The sequence below is a fragment of the Pseudorasbora parva genome, chromosome 5, assembly GCF_024679245.1.
Source record: "Pseudorasbora parva isolate DD20220531a chromosome 5, ASM2467924v1, whole genome shotgun sequence".
In the NCBI taxonomy this organism is placed as follows: Eukaryota; Metazoa; Chordata; class Actinopteri; order Cypriniformes; family Gobionidae; genus Pseudorasbora; species Pseudorasbora parva.
The window spans coordinates 21060950-21078666 of record NC_090176.1 but is presented as its reverse complement, the minus strand read 5'-3'; the positions used below and the strand labels follow the sequence as shown (position 1 = coordinate 21078666).

General features: G+C 39.1%; 1 protein-coding gene across 1 annotated transcript in view; it reads left to right on the top strand.

Moving 5' to 3' along the window:
* Nucleotides 1-14448, top strand: part of LOC137075854 (uncharacterized) — a 31260-nt gene extending 16812 nt beyond the window's left edge. The window contains exons 2-4 of the mRNA XM_067444806.1: nt 12790-12891; nt 13023-13849; nt 13909-14448. Coding sequence (XP_067300907.1) covers nt 12790-12891; nt 13023-13849; nt 13909-14448 — 1469 coding nt within the window. The remainder of the gene's footprint in view (nt 1-12789; nt 12892-13022; nt 13850-13908) is intronic.
* Nucleotides 14449-17717: the final 3269 nt, after the last annotated feature.

Sequence of the window (17717 nt, the reverse complement as noted above, 5' to 3'; positions counted from 1 at the left end):
TCTAATTGAAAATGACTTGAAATGAAAAACGGGTCAGAAACCATATGTTTTTCAAACATCCAAGGGGTAGCCAGTAATTATGTGTCACGCCGAACTGCCGCGAGTTGACGGATGTATTCTGACCAAGTTGTATTACAATACAGTGAAGTTCACCTCAGGAAATGTTGGAAAAACATCTTTACCCGCAAGGCTTGGCTGGACTGCCGGTTGCCCAGAGAATTGCTTTTGCTTACTTGCTTGTTTGTCTCTAACATATATTGTATGGAATCATCACTTTAAATGTATGTTTTATGCTTTTTAAAAATTCTTAGTAATAAGTAAAAAAACACAAGGCATGTAACCTGTCACACAAACACCCACCCGCGCACACAATTAATGCAAATGTGCATGCATTCACGCACATACACACCCTAACCAGGAGTGCATTGGCTAAAGCAGCTGTCCAGATGTGGGTCGTACATATTCATGTGTGCTGCCGCGGCTGTCAGGGTTGTCATGGTGACGTCTCCAGTGCAGTGGATGCCAGTGAGCGTTTCTCTCTCATCCATCACCCTTGGCAAAGGTCACTATTATTCTCATTCATTTCAAACTCTCTCTCTCTTTTTCTACCTCCTCCTTTTTTTTCAAGTCTGCCCTGTGAAGGTTTTGGTAAATTAATAACATATAAGCCAAAAAGAGAGGCTAATGTGGAAGAAGAAACGTTTTTTTGTAATGGAAAAAAAAGGAACTTTTAATATCTATTGTTGTATTCGTTCCCCATCCGACTAGATTAATCAATGTGTGGTTAATGTGGAATAATTCATGCTTTTGTTCTGAGATTTGCAGAAACTTCAAAGCTGAATTTGGCTGCTGAGATAGCAGTAATGGTGATGCAGAACCTGGCTTGAGGGGAGAAGGCTTCAGGCTCTCGCTGGATACAAACTCTGAGCGCTTTTTCCCCTCGGCTGCTGGCCCAGGTTAGTAGTATGAGTACAGAGTAATTTAAGGGTCAAAGGTCATGGTGTAGCCTGCCCTGACCAGTGTATTTGTGCAGAAAGTGCATGTGTATTTTTTGTATGTTTGGCTATGGCTACACACTGAAACGGGCTATTTTTTTGTTTTCGTTTGACCTTTTATGTAATACAGCAGCCTTTACATAATCAAAATATTTTAAAGCATACAACACGTTCAAAGGTTCGCAGGTGACCGAGTACAGTCCGCATAATTGGACAATGATTGACAAACTGTTTTAATTTGAAACATATTTGTAAATGAAATTCAGCGTTGGACTAATATTTGTTATTAATTTATAATGTGATTGCATGTTATTGGTCAGCGTTATACTTTTTCAGGATTCTTGCATTATAGATTGTTCAAAAGAACATCATTCTTTATTCAATGTCTTTACTGTCACTTATGAACGAATGCATCCTTTCTAAATAAAAGTAATAATTTCTTTCAAAATAAAAAATAAAAATCGTATTGACCCTGAACTTTTGAACGGTATTTCACACAGTTAATAATAACTTACTAAATTTGACATTAACAGCTACACTAAAGTTCAACAAATATGAAGGTGACACTTTATTTACAGCGTCCTTATTACACGTACGTACCATAGTAATAACACTAAATTATGCATAATTACAAGTAACTAACCCTAAACCAAACCCAGTTACACTTTATTTGAAGGTGTCATTGTTACAGTGGAATTATATATTTAAGTACACTGACTGAGTAATATTTAGTAACTTTATGTACTCACTATAGAGTTAGGGTAGGATTAGGGTTTGTTTAGGATTAGTTGCATGTAATTATGCATAATTTACTTTTATTACTATGGTAAGTACATGTAACATATGTAACAAGGATATTGTAAAGTGTTACCCCAAACCATATCCTTATGTTCATGTTGTTAATTAATATTACTCAGTATATTATTACAATATATAATTACACTGACACCTTAAAATAAAGTGTAACCAATATGAAATATATGTGTAATATAAATAAGTAATAAAATATATGTTTAATGAACTTTATGCTTATTGCATTTAAATTAAATTCATAACAGACTTACAGAAAATCTTATAGACCCCAAACTTTTTGTATTTAATAATTCTCATTTATTATAAACATAATGACATCAACATTTAAACTCAAGAACCTCAACGAATTTGTAAACATTTGTTCAATATGACTATAAGGTTATTAATATGTTAGGAGTGAGTTATTGTAAGTAAGAATGCTAATAATAATAAGCTGTTAGATTGTTTTTTGTTCATAATGGAGAGGGATAACTTATCTTTCTTTCCTCATCTTCCTTTTCGATTTCATTCATAATGAATGTTTTTCTTACGGAAAACAGCACTCATTGTTGTTCGGCTTTTACGCTGCCAATCATTTTTGTCATAGCTCTATTTCACTGTCCTATATTATACATTTTCTGCTTCCACGAGCTCGATTCCTCTCTGTCTGCCTCATAACGTCTCACGTAAAAAGCGGCACACAAATGAAATCGAAATTGTGCACACATGTCTCAGACCCCGAGGTGTTACGAGACCCAGTCGCCCCTTCACCCACCCCACTTCCCCTCTCTCCCTCAGCCAGCTCTGCCAGGGGAGCAGAGGGGAAGAGGAGGGGCGGCGGGGCAGCCGTATCCAGGAGAAAATTTGAAAAAAGCTGCGCTAATGAATATTCATCTGTGACGGTGGCTTGGGTTGTGGCACGTTATCCTGGCTGAGACGCGGGATCCTCGCAGGCCGTGATGTGAAGCAGGGGGAGTGGGGTGGGGGGAGGAGGAACATAAAGGCCCGTGGCCGATCCCATTACCCAGCGCTGTGCAGGCTTAATGGGATTCAGCCAGGAGTCTGTGTGCTGTAGAGACACACTATTCTGTGAGATTTCATACAGGGCTTTAACGACTATGGTCTTCCAAGACGCAATACGCATGAGCAGGTCCCACGCATCTTAGATAAAAATGGCTGATGTCAGAAAAATCCTCATTTGGGCTGATTTAACTCTGTTTCATTTGTTCATGTGGGAGGCGATCTATGCTGCTACTTTTCTAACATACTCTATTTAATCATAATATGACATTACAGTATCTATTCATACAAGGAGTGTGTTGGAAAATGAAATAATGGCTAAACTCTTGGAAAAAAAAGGTTCTTTAACCCAAGGGTTCTTGACTTTAGGAGGATTGTACCTTCATGTTTAATGGGTTATTTCAATTTTTCTATTGATAAAGTATGTTTATGAGCTGTTTAATCCATACAATTTTATTAAAATAACATTTGAATTAAAATAAAATTAATTAAAACTAAATCCATAAAATGGTCTCATGAAGGGATCCCCTAAAAGGTTCAATGACATGACCCTTTAAAGTTCTCTATACTGTAGAACCTTTCCTTCTAAGAGTGACTGTGAATATTAATTGTGAAATTAATAGAAATTGGAACGAGAATGCTACATTTGTATGCTATTCTAGATTTCTTTCATGGAAATACCAGAATTGGTATCCGTCTTAATGCACGTCCTGATTTGTGCAGAGTTAGACATGTTCCTAGATCAACATATTTTGTTGATCCTGGAACAACATTCCTGTCTGAAAATGTTATCCGATCCTACCCCTAAACCTAACCCTACCCATAAGTTATCCCTAAAATAAGAGGGAAATGATATGTGCATAACATTGCTGTTGAAGCACCTAACCCTGGTTGTAAGCCTAAACTTGAATGAATGAATGAATGCTGTTAACTTGTTCCCTTAAATTTGATTGGTTGATTTGAATGTTGCTCCAGGACAAATATGTTGGGGATAAACGTGCGTTATCCTTTTTAGTTTTTGCTCATTTACTTTATTTATGCCTCTCAGTAGTCATTACCCATACGAGTCAAATGTATAACCTAATCAAATCAGATGCAAAAATGCACACAAATACAAAACACACTATTTAAATTTACAAAACATACATTGAAAGTCTTTAACAAATAGGATATGGAAAAAAGTAACTACTGTTCCAATGTTTGAAGCTGGTAAGGTTTCATTTATTTTTTATAAATTTTATTATACGGGTACTCAAATTTAGAAGCAGGCAGATGGGGATCTATTTATCACCATTATAATTTTTAAAAAAAAATGTATTCTTTTACAACTGTTTTAATTATCCTTGTTTCTATTTGTATTTTTATTTACTTATGCATATGTTATCTATAGCCTAGAAATCTAGACGCACCCTAGCGGCAGCAAATCTAATCTGCCGCGAGTATCGTCTAGCAATTCTCAATACATGTCTGAGCTGTAAAAACCAAACTCTGGTCAGGCCAATCACATTGTGTATAGAGTCGATGGGCAGGGCTTAACATAATGACGGCCGAGTTGCGCTTGGTACTATTAAACACAGAAGCTGGCGAACGGCGGTCTTTCAAATCAGCTTTAACCGCGATTCTGGAAGACTTGGAGTTAAGCTTTTCTTTGAAAAAAGAACGGCACTGAAGTCATTCTTAAAAAGGTAAGATGTGTTCAGTGTTTTACCGAATGGATACAGCAAAAGTTTAATCTGTCAACTAGCTCCGCTTCACGTTGCTCTGGTTGGTGGTAGCTCTATCATATCGCGTGCAGTGGGAGTTTGAAAGACAACCGTTTATCCCGCCCCTCGGATTGAACCCTGTCAATGGTGAGTTTCCAGACCAAACATCTTGATGTGGGTCTGGCTTGTCAGGCTTTATATTATCACTATTTTAATTCATTTTGATGTAAAACACTTTGAATTGCCATTGTGTATGAAATGTGCTATATATATATATATATATATATATATATATATATATATATATATATATATATATATATATATATATATATATATATATATATATATATATATATATATAAAAATAAACTTTATATATATATAAATAAACTTTATATATATATAAATAAACTTGCCTTGCCTTTTGCTCACCAAGACTGAATCTATTTGATTACAAATACAATACAACCAACCAACCAAACAAACAAACAAAAACAGTAATACACTGCAAAATATTATTGAAAAACTGAAAAAAATGATTACTGTGATCCAAAGCGGAATTTTTAGCATCATTCCTGCAGTCTTCAGTGTCACACAATCCTTCAGAAATGATTGTAATATGATTATTTGCTGCTCAAGAAATGTTGCTTATCAAATTTGGGCGATTTATTAATGAATAGAAAGTTCAAAAGAACAGCATTCATTCGAAATATGTTTTTATATTTTTTGTAACAGTGTAAAAGTCTTTATTGTCACTTTTGAGCAGTTTAATGCTGAGTAAAGGTATTCATTTTTTAACAACAACAACAAAATCGTACTCTCCCTAAACTTTTGAATAATATTTTGACCTATGAACCACAAACAAACAAACAAACAACAAATAAATACAATATATAAATAAATATATAATTAATGGATGCCAACATGAGTAGAACAGTCATTTTAAATAACCCCTTTTACACAGTTAAGACAATTGTTTGTGCTGGACGCTCATTTTCACTAAAAACGGTCACATTTATACATACAGGATAAATGCAGACATTTTCTAATACATGTGTTCGAAACAGTTGTGGGGACTTTCCATAGGCGTAATGGTTTTTATACCGTACAAACCGTATTTTCTATCCCCTACACTGCCACTGCCCCTAAACCGACCCATCACAGGAAACTGCAGTTTACTTTCTCAATCAATAATAAATAAATAAATAAATAAATACATAAACTCATTCGATTTCTAAGACATGGGGAATGTCCCCATAAGTCACCCTCTCCTTGTAATATCTGTGTCATATCCATGTTATTATACACATTTGTGTCCTGATATTTCACAAAAATTAGTACGCACGCATGCACGCACGCACGCACGCACACACACACACACAGAATGTGCACTGCACTTGAGTTAATTACTAATGTAACATACTGTAAATTGAATGTTCAATTGTCCTTGCTCTCCCCATACATGTTTTAGTTTGAGACCCTTTTGATTTGCTCTCACGAGGTTTGCATTTGATGCCCCACAGCACGGGAAAATCCACATCAAACACCAAATAGTATAAATAAATATTTTCTGCAGGGCAAACCCGAGAAGAATTTCTGCTAGTTTGCTGTGTTCTTAATTCATTGTGATCTTGAGAATTTGCAGGTACTCTTGCTGCTGGTCTCTCTGACATCTGACTTTGTTGAGGACTAGTAATCCACAGCCAGAGGTATCACGCCACCCTGAAGATTTAAAAAAGGGGCTCGGTATTAAACCGCAACTCTGTTAACAGCGTTACTGTTAAACCACATGCATAAAAAGGACAGATACAAAAAAAAAAAGAAAAAAAAAAAAGAAAAGGGAAATTACAAAGCGTTGGCGAGGTGTGCTGCTGCAAGCATTTAGGCAAACACAATTTTCAGCTTATCGTGGCAAGCTCTCTTTTACCCATCATCCCTAACTGCACCTCGCCTCACGCTCACTCCAATCCGGATCATTTTCAAATGCAAATAGCAGCACTTCACAGTAATCTCACCCAACAGAGAGGCGAATCTATTTGCATACATAAGTTGGCCGCTATTGCCATAAGTCTTAAACACACAATCTGCATAAAGTCGAGGAAAAGAAATAAAATGAACCAAATGCACTGTGACAAATTTGGCAAAAGCAATAATGAATGACTTTGTTTGATAAAAAATAAAAAATAAAATGAAAAAAAAGCTTGGTCAGTAATGGGAGCGATGATATTTTGTGTAATAATCATTGTGAATTAGCTGCAAAGGTGCACTTTCATGGAAAGTAGATGCACATTCTCTTTCTCCTGTGCTGGTAACCTTCTTGTGCTTAATCAGCATTTTCTTCGTATTTCTCTGAAAAATCCATTCTTCTGGCGGTGACATTAATTTAACGTTTTACATGGCAGAATGATGGATTAGCCTGATTTTAAACTGTAACTCTGACAAGATGGAACTGTAATTTTTCTGAACAATTTGAGCTTTTTTTTTTTTTTTTTTTTTTTTTACTGTGAATCAAAACATGAATTTGTTTAAAGGTGAACAGGATTTATTTCCTTGCTTTAATGTAACAAACTTGATCCGCTTCCCCAAAAAGCCTACTGTAAACATAAGTTAGTATAAAAGTATAAAAATGCTATCAGTATAAAAGGTTTGCATTAGAGCACCATAATTATATTTTGTGGACAACTTGTGTTTTGACATGGGTGGATTAAGCCAGCCGAAGTGTCTTCAGGGAGGGCAGGATTTTGCACATATAGGGTTTGATGGGATCAGTTCATGAGTGCGTTGTGCTGAGCTGTGTGGTGTTACAGGCTAAGAAGTCAGACATACTTCACAACAGGGTACCTCTCATTACCCCTGGGATTGTGTAATAATTCTAGCATATTAATAACGTCCACATGCGCTGGTAAAACTCTACAGTGTAATCATAGTTCTTTGTACTCATACACATTATAATGTAACAATGAATCAATTGATAACAAGAATATCTAATTTAATAGTCTTAATACATTACATCTAGGAAATGTGTTACACAAGCAAGTGCTAGATTGTCAAAACTCACACTAATATCACAGCAGATCATCAAAAGAGCACTTTTTTTCAAAGATTTCAGCATGTTTTCAATTGAGTTATACAATCACAAAGCATCCTTTTCACAGCACAAAGTAAGTGTTTCATCTATATAAACATTTCATTCACAGTAACTGCTTTTCATAAAGATCTTACAATCCAAAAAATCATTTACACCTCTTTTCGTTCAGTTTAATACATTCATCTGTTATTTAATCAGACCAAACCATAGTGTTTATGCTAAAAAGGTTCTATAATGACAAGAAAGAAATATTTTTGTCACAAAGGTTCTTTAGGCTATTATTCATTCATATATGACATTATTCTGCAACATTTTGTAGTGTTGTAATTAAATAATTGTTTATGAAACTGTTTGTAGTATCACATTTTAATCATGCAGATTTTTGGAGGAGAAAAACTGAAATGGCACTCTTCATGTGATATTGATGAACTACAGTTAGATAAATATATAAATTATCAAACCCATATATCTTGAATTTTGTGATGATTCACATTCATTCATGCATTTGAATACACTGAATAATGCAGTGAAATATTTGTCAATAATATGAAATATTTAATCCAGAAAGGACAAAACAAATGATAATGAATGAACCCCTAAAAGGTTCCACAGAACCTTTTTTTCTGGTTACAAAGAACCCTGAAGGGTTCTTTTGATTGAACCCTTAAAAAGGTTCTATCTATATAGAACCTTTTATGGGTTCCAAATATGTAGCGTCGATAGAACCTTCTAAGGTTCTATATATAGTGTAGATCATTGTGTGTGTGTGTGTGCGGCCTGGTAATCCCTACGTTATGGGGACAAAATGTCCCCACAAAGATGGCAATATCCGAAATCCTTGTCCTTGTGGGGACATTTTTAGGTCCCCATGAGGAAAACATCTTATAAATCACACAGAAGGAGTTTTTTTGAGAAAGTAAAAATGCAGAATGTTTCCTGTGATGGGTAGGTTTAGGGGCAGGGGCAGTTTAAGGGGATAGGATGTACAGTTTGTACAGTATGAAATCCATTACGCCTATGGAAAGTCCCCATAAAACATGGGAACACGACATGTGCGTATACGTGCGTGTGTGCGTGTGTGTGTGTGTGTGTGTGCGCGTTTTTGTGCATATCAGGACACAAATGTGTATAATGACATGGGTATGACATAGGTATGACAACGAGAAAATATGAAATATGAGGACATTCCCCATGTTTTTTTGAGAAAGTAAAAATGTAGAATGTTTCCTGTGATGGGTAGGTTTAGGGGCTGGGGCAGTACAGGGGGCTATAAAACACGATTTGTTCGGTATAAGAACCATTACGCATATGAATTGTCCCCACAATTCACAAAAACAAACGTGTGTGTGTTCGTGTATTTCTATCCTGGTGGAGACGTCAACCTGAATGCACACAGGTTCACGGGGACACGCGTCACAGTGGGGATCTAAATTGAGGTCCCCGTGAGGGAACAAGCGTATAAATGATACTGAATTATTTTTTTGTTGTTGAAAATATACTGTACAGTATAAAAAGCATCCCCACAAATTGTGTGTGATAGAGAGTTTGTGAGCATAGAAAGGAGACAGATGGCATCAAATGTAGCATTTAACATTACAGTACTGTATATACCATGTGATACTGTAAACAGATTGCCATGGTAGAGACCTACATATATATAGATGTCAACTACAGTATAGATTCAGATGGCACAGTGAGGACAATTACTGTATTATCAGACTTTTGATAACACACTAAATATATTACAAAGATGGATTTGATGTTATGTAAATTAGGTAATGTGTGATTTCTAATTGCTGTTAAATTAACTGGTTGTTTAAAATGCTGGATGGATGGATGATGGATGGAGGGGTGGATGGATCAGCATCTCTTCTCTGATGATGTGTTTACTGGTGTGAGGGCTGAACAATCTGTCACTCACATGACATCACAGCAATAGCAAACCTCAGCCATCCAATCAATTCCCAGAGGAGAAAATCAAGCCCCGCCCTACCTTTGCCTTGCTTGAGAAGCCGTTTCACTTGGATATACATCACAATAGGAAAGAGAACACTACAGAAACTTCTGTTTTATGCCAACTTTAAGAAAACAATGAAAGGAACTGGATACCAAACAGACAAACAAGTTTTGAAAAAGAAAAGTATAACCAGGAATAAAAACGTGTCCTTAATGCATCTCCCTTGTAGGAGTTAGCACCTCATTAGCAAGTCCAAATCTTGTGGGGGCGAAGCTGGAGAGGAAAGAGAGGATGAAGGGAAAAAAAGGAAGAATATTCAATGGGTGGGAGAGGAGAAGGAGGTTAGTTGTTCTTTTACTGAGCATACTAGAGGTGAATTAGAATGAAACAGTTGCTCAGTGTTGTTTAAAACTAAGTTTGGATCTGGTTCTTGCACAAAGTTCATTGCGCATACATAAGAGCAAATATCAGCATAATGCCACGTCTGAGCTTCTGAGGTAATGTCTCCCCAATCCTGTGAGGGCAGGCACCAACTTTAATGTGGCTTTACTTTCCACGTATGAAAAATAATGCCGCAGCTGAAGCGTGTCTGGTAGGAAGGAGCAAATGGCTGTGGATGTTACCAGCGTTCAGCGAGGGTCGTCAGTTGAAAAGAACCCTCTGCATTAACATTCATAATTACCTACATGGCGAATCTGATATGGTTCATTTACCAGCAGAGTGGGGAAACAAGCTGTCAGGAGTGTGTTCTTTAATTAAGAATACGACGCAGCAACGTGTCCCTCATGACCGCTAATGGAAGTGTTAGTTAATTCACTTATCTCATGAAATTCTTAATGCTTCCTAAATAACTTGTAGTAGAAATTCATTTTTACATAGGTAATGTCTGTGGTGATCAGTTACACGGGTTTACAAATAGATGGTCAGATTGTATAATTATCACACTGTTCACTACTGGAATTGTTGGGCTTTCCTTTTGATGCCAAAATCTGAACAGACGTTTACATTGATACAAAAATGATATAACGTTGGTTCCTGACGTCGCCTAGAGAGTGGTAACCCTAAGATTGTTGGTTTGAGTCTCAATACCGGCAGGAAGTGACTGAGTTGGCCTTGAGCAAGGCACCCCAAACGCTCCCCGGGCGCCACAGCAAAATGGCTGCCCACTGCTCTTATGTGTGTGCACTGGAATGGGTTAAATGCAGAGGACAAATTCTGAGTATAGTTTACCAAACTTGGCCTTTACTTTCTTGCATGTTCACAACACTTTCAATGTAAAATGTCCAGTGGGTGAGGCTAAAAGTGCTCTCAGTTTTATCATATAAACATGAGTGGCAGCATTTTATTATGCATGTAGAAGATATTTGAAAAATGAACAAAGACATTTGCTTTACATTTTGCTATCAACCCACTCTTTCTTATCACAAGGGCCATTTGGAATTTCTAAAGACAGAGGTGTTGATTGTTGATCAAGGCCTGTAGGCCAAAATGTGTGTCACACCTTTAGTGCAGTGGGGTAAGTTGAAACTATCTGATTGGTCAGTTTGAATGTCTCAGATTTGGGTTTTGGTCACATGGTCAAGGAAGCGATAAAAGATTATTGCAACTGTTGCTCTCGCTCTGTTATGCTCTCTCTTTTCTAGGGGCATGCTCTTTGGCTCTTCTTCTCTTGGCTTTTATTTTATTTCTCTCTCTCTCTCTCTCTCTCTCTCTCTCTCTCTCTCTCTCTCTCTCTCTCTCTCTCTCTCATTTTCTATCCCTCAGGTAACATTCTATATATGCTGGGTAGTGGGTACGGTTAATGGTATAAGTTTTTAATCTCATACAACTATGTTGTAACAATTTTAAGTGTAACCATAATCATATATTGTTCTTAAATCCTTTCAATTACAAATGATGTTCTAACTAGTTTTGATTCAGTATTAACTTTAATGTGCTACCTATACAATATAGCAATATCGTCACACTATAGCAACGTTCTCCCACATATTCTGCTATTGTAACTGTGCTTATATCCGTTGTTGGTATAAGTAGGCCTAGCAGTGGGTGGTACAAGACAAGACATTTACAGTTTTCTATCTACTTGCTGATAACGTTTCTTTATAGCCTGGATGCCAGCTGAACTCAGCCCCATCCACAACATTTGAGCTCAGGCGGTTCGGTCTGGACTCGATCCATAGAGGAGTGAATATCTACCAATGAAATCATCAGGGTGGGCTTTAGACGATGACGGACAGACGATCAACAGTAACATAATCATGCACGTCATCAAAGGGGCTTGGATTATATTTGTTCAAAATCCTAAACAAAGAGCTTGTTTGTATGCATCCACCTTCACTATTTCTCTCTGAAATGATGATCATGTTGGTAAGTGCTCTGTGTATCCTTAAAATCCTTTTTTTTTATAACGGCAAAAAGATTGTTTATTCCACCGCGTGTGCAGACAGAGTTGCCAAGTTCGCATTCATGGGTCTATATATCACATAATAGTCACTTCAACAAGCGGACATGGAAAACAACCTGTGGGAAAAAAACGCAGACTTGGCAACACAGTGCAGTTGAGCTCTGTTGACATTTGACAACTAACGTAATGTGTCGGCTCTGTTGCTCTGATTGGTTGTAGATCTAGCCAATTGATGTCTTTCCTGGTTCGGTTGAAACACGCCCCATAATCACAGCCCAATGGAGCAGTTTCAGATTCTGACTAGAACTGAGTATGACCACGTCAGGCTAGTTTTTTTAGGCATTTGGCAAACCTGCAGGCTGAACCACTGTAGGATGCATCACAATATTGCGTTACCTCCTTAAAAGTAACTAATTGCACTACTTAATTACTTTTTAAGACAAGTTACAGATTATTTTTCTTTTGCGTTACTTTTTCCTGTCACATGTATAGTCGGTTTCCTTTGTGTTTGCACTGGTCACATCTTTGTTAGTTTCCCGCCACTTATCTGTCTCCTTGGTTACCCTCATTAGTTAATTCTGTTCCAGGTGTGACTTGTTTATTAACTCGTTTTGGTTCCCTATTTAAGTTCCTCTTGTGTAGTCACTCCTTGTTCCAGTTTAAAGTTTGATTTGTGGTGTTTGGTGTTCTGTTCTTTTATTCTTAAATAATAAAGGCCCATCTGTTTGGAAGTTCTGGATCTCTTCTAGTGTGCTGCACTATACACCGTGACAGAAGACTGGAACCCAACTACCAGCTCTTCTAATTCGAAGATGGGCATCTTTCAGACCCCAGTCTCTCCCCAGTCTCTCCCCAGTGTCCCCAGCAAACATCTCTTCGGTGGAGGATCGCCTGTTTATGCTTCGGCAGAACGGCAGCCCACTGGAGAGGTATGTGGAGGAGTTTGTTGGGCTTTCATATCTGGTGGACTTGCCAGATGCTTAATTAAATGCAGTTTTTCTGATGGGTCCAGACGAGGACACTATTCGTTTTCTTGAACCTGCCTGTTCCTATTCCCTAGTTGAGACCATCAATTTGATTTTGAGTCTAAATGGTTCAGAGTTTGAGATCGAAGAGTGTTTTCCTTGTCCAGCTGGCTCAGAAAAACGTTGTCAGTCCAACCACGGCCAGCTTCCTCAAACTATTCCTTCAGTGAGCCTTCCTGTGACAAACTGCCGGCCTCAAAGCCCAGACGACCGAGGAGGAGGGCAAAGACTAAGCCCTCGATATCAGCCAAGGGGGCGGTTCTCCATCAAAGCTATGCTGGCTAATAGACTTTGGGGACTCTGCTCCGTCTCCCTCCTGGACACTGCTCCGTCTCCCTCCTGGACACTGCTCCGTCTCCCTCCTGGACACTGCTCCTTCTCCCTCCTGGACAATGCTCCGTCTCCCTCCTGGACAATGCTCCGTCTCCCTCCTGGACACTGCTCCGTCTCCCTCCTGGACACTGCTCCTTCTCCCTCCTGGACACTGCTCCGTCTCCCTCCTGGACTCTGCTCCGTCCCTCCTGGACTCCCCTCCAGCCCTCTCCTCTCCGTCCCTGCTGGATTCGGCTCCGTCCCTCCGGGACTCTGCTCCAGCCTTTCTAGACTCTGCTCGGTGCCTGCTGGACTCTGCTCGGTGCCTGCTGGACTCTGCTCGGTGCCTGCTGGACTCTGCTCTGTGCCTGCTGGACTCTCTGCTCTGTGCCTGCAGGACTCTGCTCTGTGCCTGCTGGACTCTGCTCTGTGCCTGCTGGACTCTGCTCCGTCCCTCCTGGACTGTGCTCCAGCCTTTCTAGACTCTGCTCTGTGCCTGCAGGACTCTGCTCGGTGCCTGCTGGACTCTGCTCGGTGCCTGCTGGACTCTGCTCTGTGCCTGCTGGACTCTGCTCTGTGCCTGCTGGACTCTCTGCTCTGTGCCTGCAGGACTCTGCTCTGTGCCTGCTGGACTCTGCTCTGTGCCTGCTGGACTCTGCTCCGTCCCTCCTGGACTGTGCTCCAGCCTTTCTAGACTCTGCTCTGTGCCTGCAGGACTCTGCTCGGTGCCTGCTGGACTCTGCTCGGTGCCTGCTGGACTCTGCTCTGTGCCTGCTGGACTCTCTGCTCTGTGCCTGCAGGACTCTGCTCTGTGCCTGCTGGACTCTCTGCTCTGTGCCTGCAGGACTCTGCTCTGTGCCTGCTGGACTCTGCTCTGTGCCTGCTGGACTCTGCTCCGTCCCTCCTGGACTGTGCTCCAGCCTTTCTAGACTCCGCTCCATGCCTGCTGGACTCCGCTCCAGTCGGCTACGAGCCCTCCACTCCAGTCTGCCTCGAGCCCTCTGCTCCAGTCTGCCACGCGTCCTCCGCTCCAGTCTGCCACGAGCCCTCCACCGGTGGGACTCCAGACTTGCCATGGTGCCCAGAGACTTCCGACCCGCCATGGAGCCCAGAAACTCCCGACCCGCCATGGCCACCCACAGCCCCTGACCCGCCATGGCCGCCCGAGGTCCCTGATCCACCATAGCCCCCCACAGCCCCTGACCCGCCATAGCCACCTACGGTCCCTGACCCGCCATGCCCGCCCGAGGTACCAGATCCACCATTGGCCGCCTACAGCTCCACCCTGGAGGCCACAGTCAGGTCCTGGTGCTCCAAGGACTTCAGGTAGTCACTCCTTGTTCCAGTTTAAAGTTTGATTTGTGGTGTTTGGTGTTCTGTTCTTTTATTCTTAAATAATAAAGGCCGTGACATTTCCTCACCTGGGCTGGCCTTTTTATTTTGGGGCAAATGTAAAGACCCTTTCACAGCAAAATTTAAATAAGCCTTAGGCTGAAAGAAAAGCAAATTCACATGTGTACACTATAGGGTGAAGCAAAAAACAACAACAAAAACCTTTCAGATTTGCTGTCATTCTAAATAATGGAAGAATAGGATGAAGGAGAAAGTTAAACACTTACTTCACCAATAAAAACTTTTTTTTTTTTTTTTGCATTTCCATGTAATGCAAGGGGGTAACACTATAATAACTTTCATTAATAAATCATTAATACAAATTAATGTTAAAGCAAATTGTGAGATATAAACTTGCAATTGCGATTAAAAAGGTTAGATTAATGCTAAAAGGTTCATTTAGGTAGTGTTTAAAAATAATATATTACCTACAGTAAACCTAACCAATATTGTTAACAGAAGCAAACGTAAGGCAAAAACACATTCGCTGATGCAACCACGCCATTTTTTCTTGCTTCTACAAGTCTTTGAGTTCATTTATTGTGACTCCTTTTTCACAGAACTCCTCCTCATTGTAAGTGGATTTCTGTACCAGGTTTACTAAATGTCAGAAAAGCCATACATTTGGAGCTGGTTATGTTATGCAAATGTCAAAATGTATTAGTTTATCATGTGGTAAAAGTGTTTCGAGGACATAACACAGTATTGTTCAAGAACCGCATGAAAATTTGTCTTTAATCGATAATCTGCCTCTGTAATCATAATTGGTGTGAAATGTCTTTCATATTTTACTAGCCGCAGTGAATTATATGTATAGATTTATTTTTGGAGTTTTGAAAAATGTAGATAGGCTCATTGAAAAAATCTGCCTCTATGTTGCAATCAATTGGAGTAATGCCAGAGTATTGAAGCTTTTTTATTTAAAACAACAGTTTAAGGTGTTCGCATGAACTTATGTGTTGTCTGGGTTATTAATCATAGTCAGCGTAAGATCATGCATGTAAATGCATTTCTAGAGGAATCCTCAGATTCTTACGTGTGATCTTATTTTGAGGATAACCCTCTCTAGTCATGTCCTTGTTGTGATATGAGTCTTTTTTAGACCGGTGTTTTGAAGTGAAACGTCAGAAGTTCAGTATCTGCTCTTTAGAAGTTTGAAGAAAAGAGGCTTAATTGTTCAAGGTTGTACGTGTTTTAATCAAGGCATGATCAAATACGTAGACATCCCTGGCTGTAAATAATACATTAATGCCCATACAAAGGCAGCCCCACAGGCAGTGTGCAGAGCGGTAAGCACTGGGGGAATAATACATGTCCTCAGGTTATGCACCACTTTTCTGCTGAGTCGTCAGAGTGAGAGGAAGTTCAGAAAACGGCTCGCTCTGAAGTTACAGAACTCTTCTCAAGGGTGATAGAAGGGCTGGCCAAAGTCACTCTTCAAAGGGACCATGAATATCCTCTGGTTCTCTCTGAGAGTCCAGCACAGGAGACGATTCAAACACTTAAGAGCATAAATGTTTAGAGGAGTCAATATGAGTGAAGAGTGATCTGGCTGAAAATACTGCTGTCTTTGTTCCCTGCTTGGCCAGGCATTGCTCCTGAGGACCTCGATCTTGGATTTTAGCCTTTGATCATCATAGACTCTTTCGTCTTCTGTTTTGGTATCGATGCAAAGGGACAGGGCTTTTTCGATCGTATGCATCTCCCCCGCTTATGTCATGATGCAATGGCCTGTGAGCTGTTTGCCAGTGATGTTTGGCAGTGATTGTTTGGCAGAGATAGCGTTTGGCAATGCTCAGTGTTGGCTCAGAACTGTATATGAGAGTTTATACAGATACAGCCATAAAGTGAAAGATCTTGTTCCACAAACAATAGGTTAAATGAAAAAGAACGGATACAAATAGGTGCCAAATGCAATGGATGTCATGACTGTACATTTAAGTGGTTTCTTAGAAATTTAAACTGGCATTTACATATATACTACCATTAAAAATGTTGGGGTCGGTATTGTTTTTTTTTTTTTTTAAAGAAATAGACAACAAAAATATGTATTTCAAATAATCGCTGTACTATTGGTCTTTCTATTCATAAAAGCATCCATAAAAATATTAGCCTAAGCAGCAAAACCAATGTTTCCAACATTGAGCAGCAAATCAGCACGTTAGAATGATTTCTGAAGGGTCATGTGACAATGATGACTGGGTTAATGATGCTGAAACTTCAGCTTCGACATCACAGCAATAAATTATATTTTAAAATATATAATTATTTTAAACTGAATAATAATAGTATCACATATTACTGTATTGAATTAATAAGCTAAAAATGAAATAAGCTAAAATGACTGGAAAGGAAAGCCTGATACTTTCAAATACTAATGAAAAATAACATTTTCAAGTGCAGAATTTTTTTCTCATGCAAAAAACAAAAACAAACAAACAAACAAACAAACAAAAAAAACCCCACTGTAAATGACACTTTAAGGCTATGTAATTTATTTAGAATTTATCTAGTACATCTACTCCATGACACCTTTCAATTAAATATCAAGGGACCCAGTGTTCAAGAGAACAAACAAACAAACAAAATTTGATAGACAGATAAGGTTGAAGTAAGTTTAGAGAGATGCATCCATCAGTTAGTAATCAGCCTGGTGGTAATTAACAATCTCCAGTCAACATTTAGCACAGCTTAAGTGTTTTTTTTTTTGGCAATATTGATTAGACTCAAAGGCTTGTCAATTGGAATTCCCATTGATAGAACTAACGCGAATAAATAAATGAGAGCAGAGACCTTTAATTGAAATTATTGCTTAATTCTTGCTACTGTTGTACTGATTCATGCTCAAAAATCCACACACACACACACACACACACACACACACACACACACACACACACACACACACACACACACACACACACACACACACACGCACGCACACGCACACGCACACGCACACGCACATGTCGTGTTTCCATGTTTTATGGGGACTTTCCATAGGCGTAATGGATTTCATACTGTAC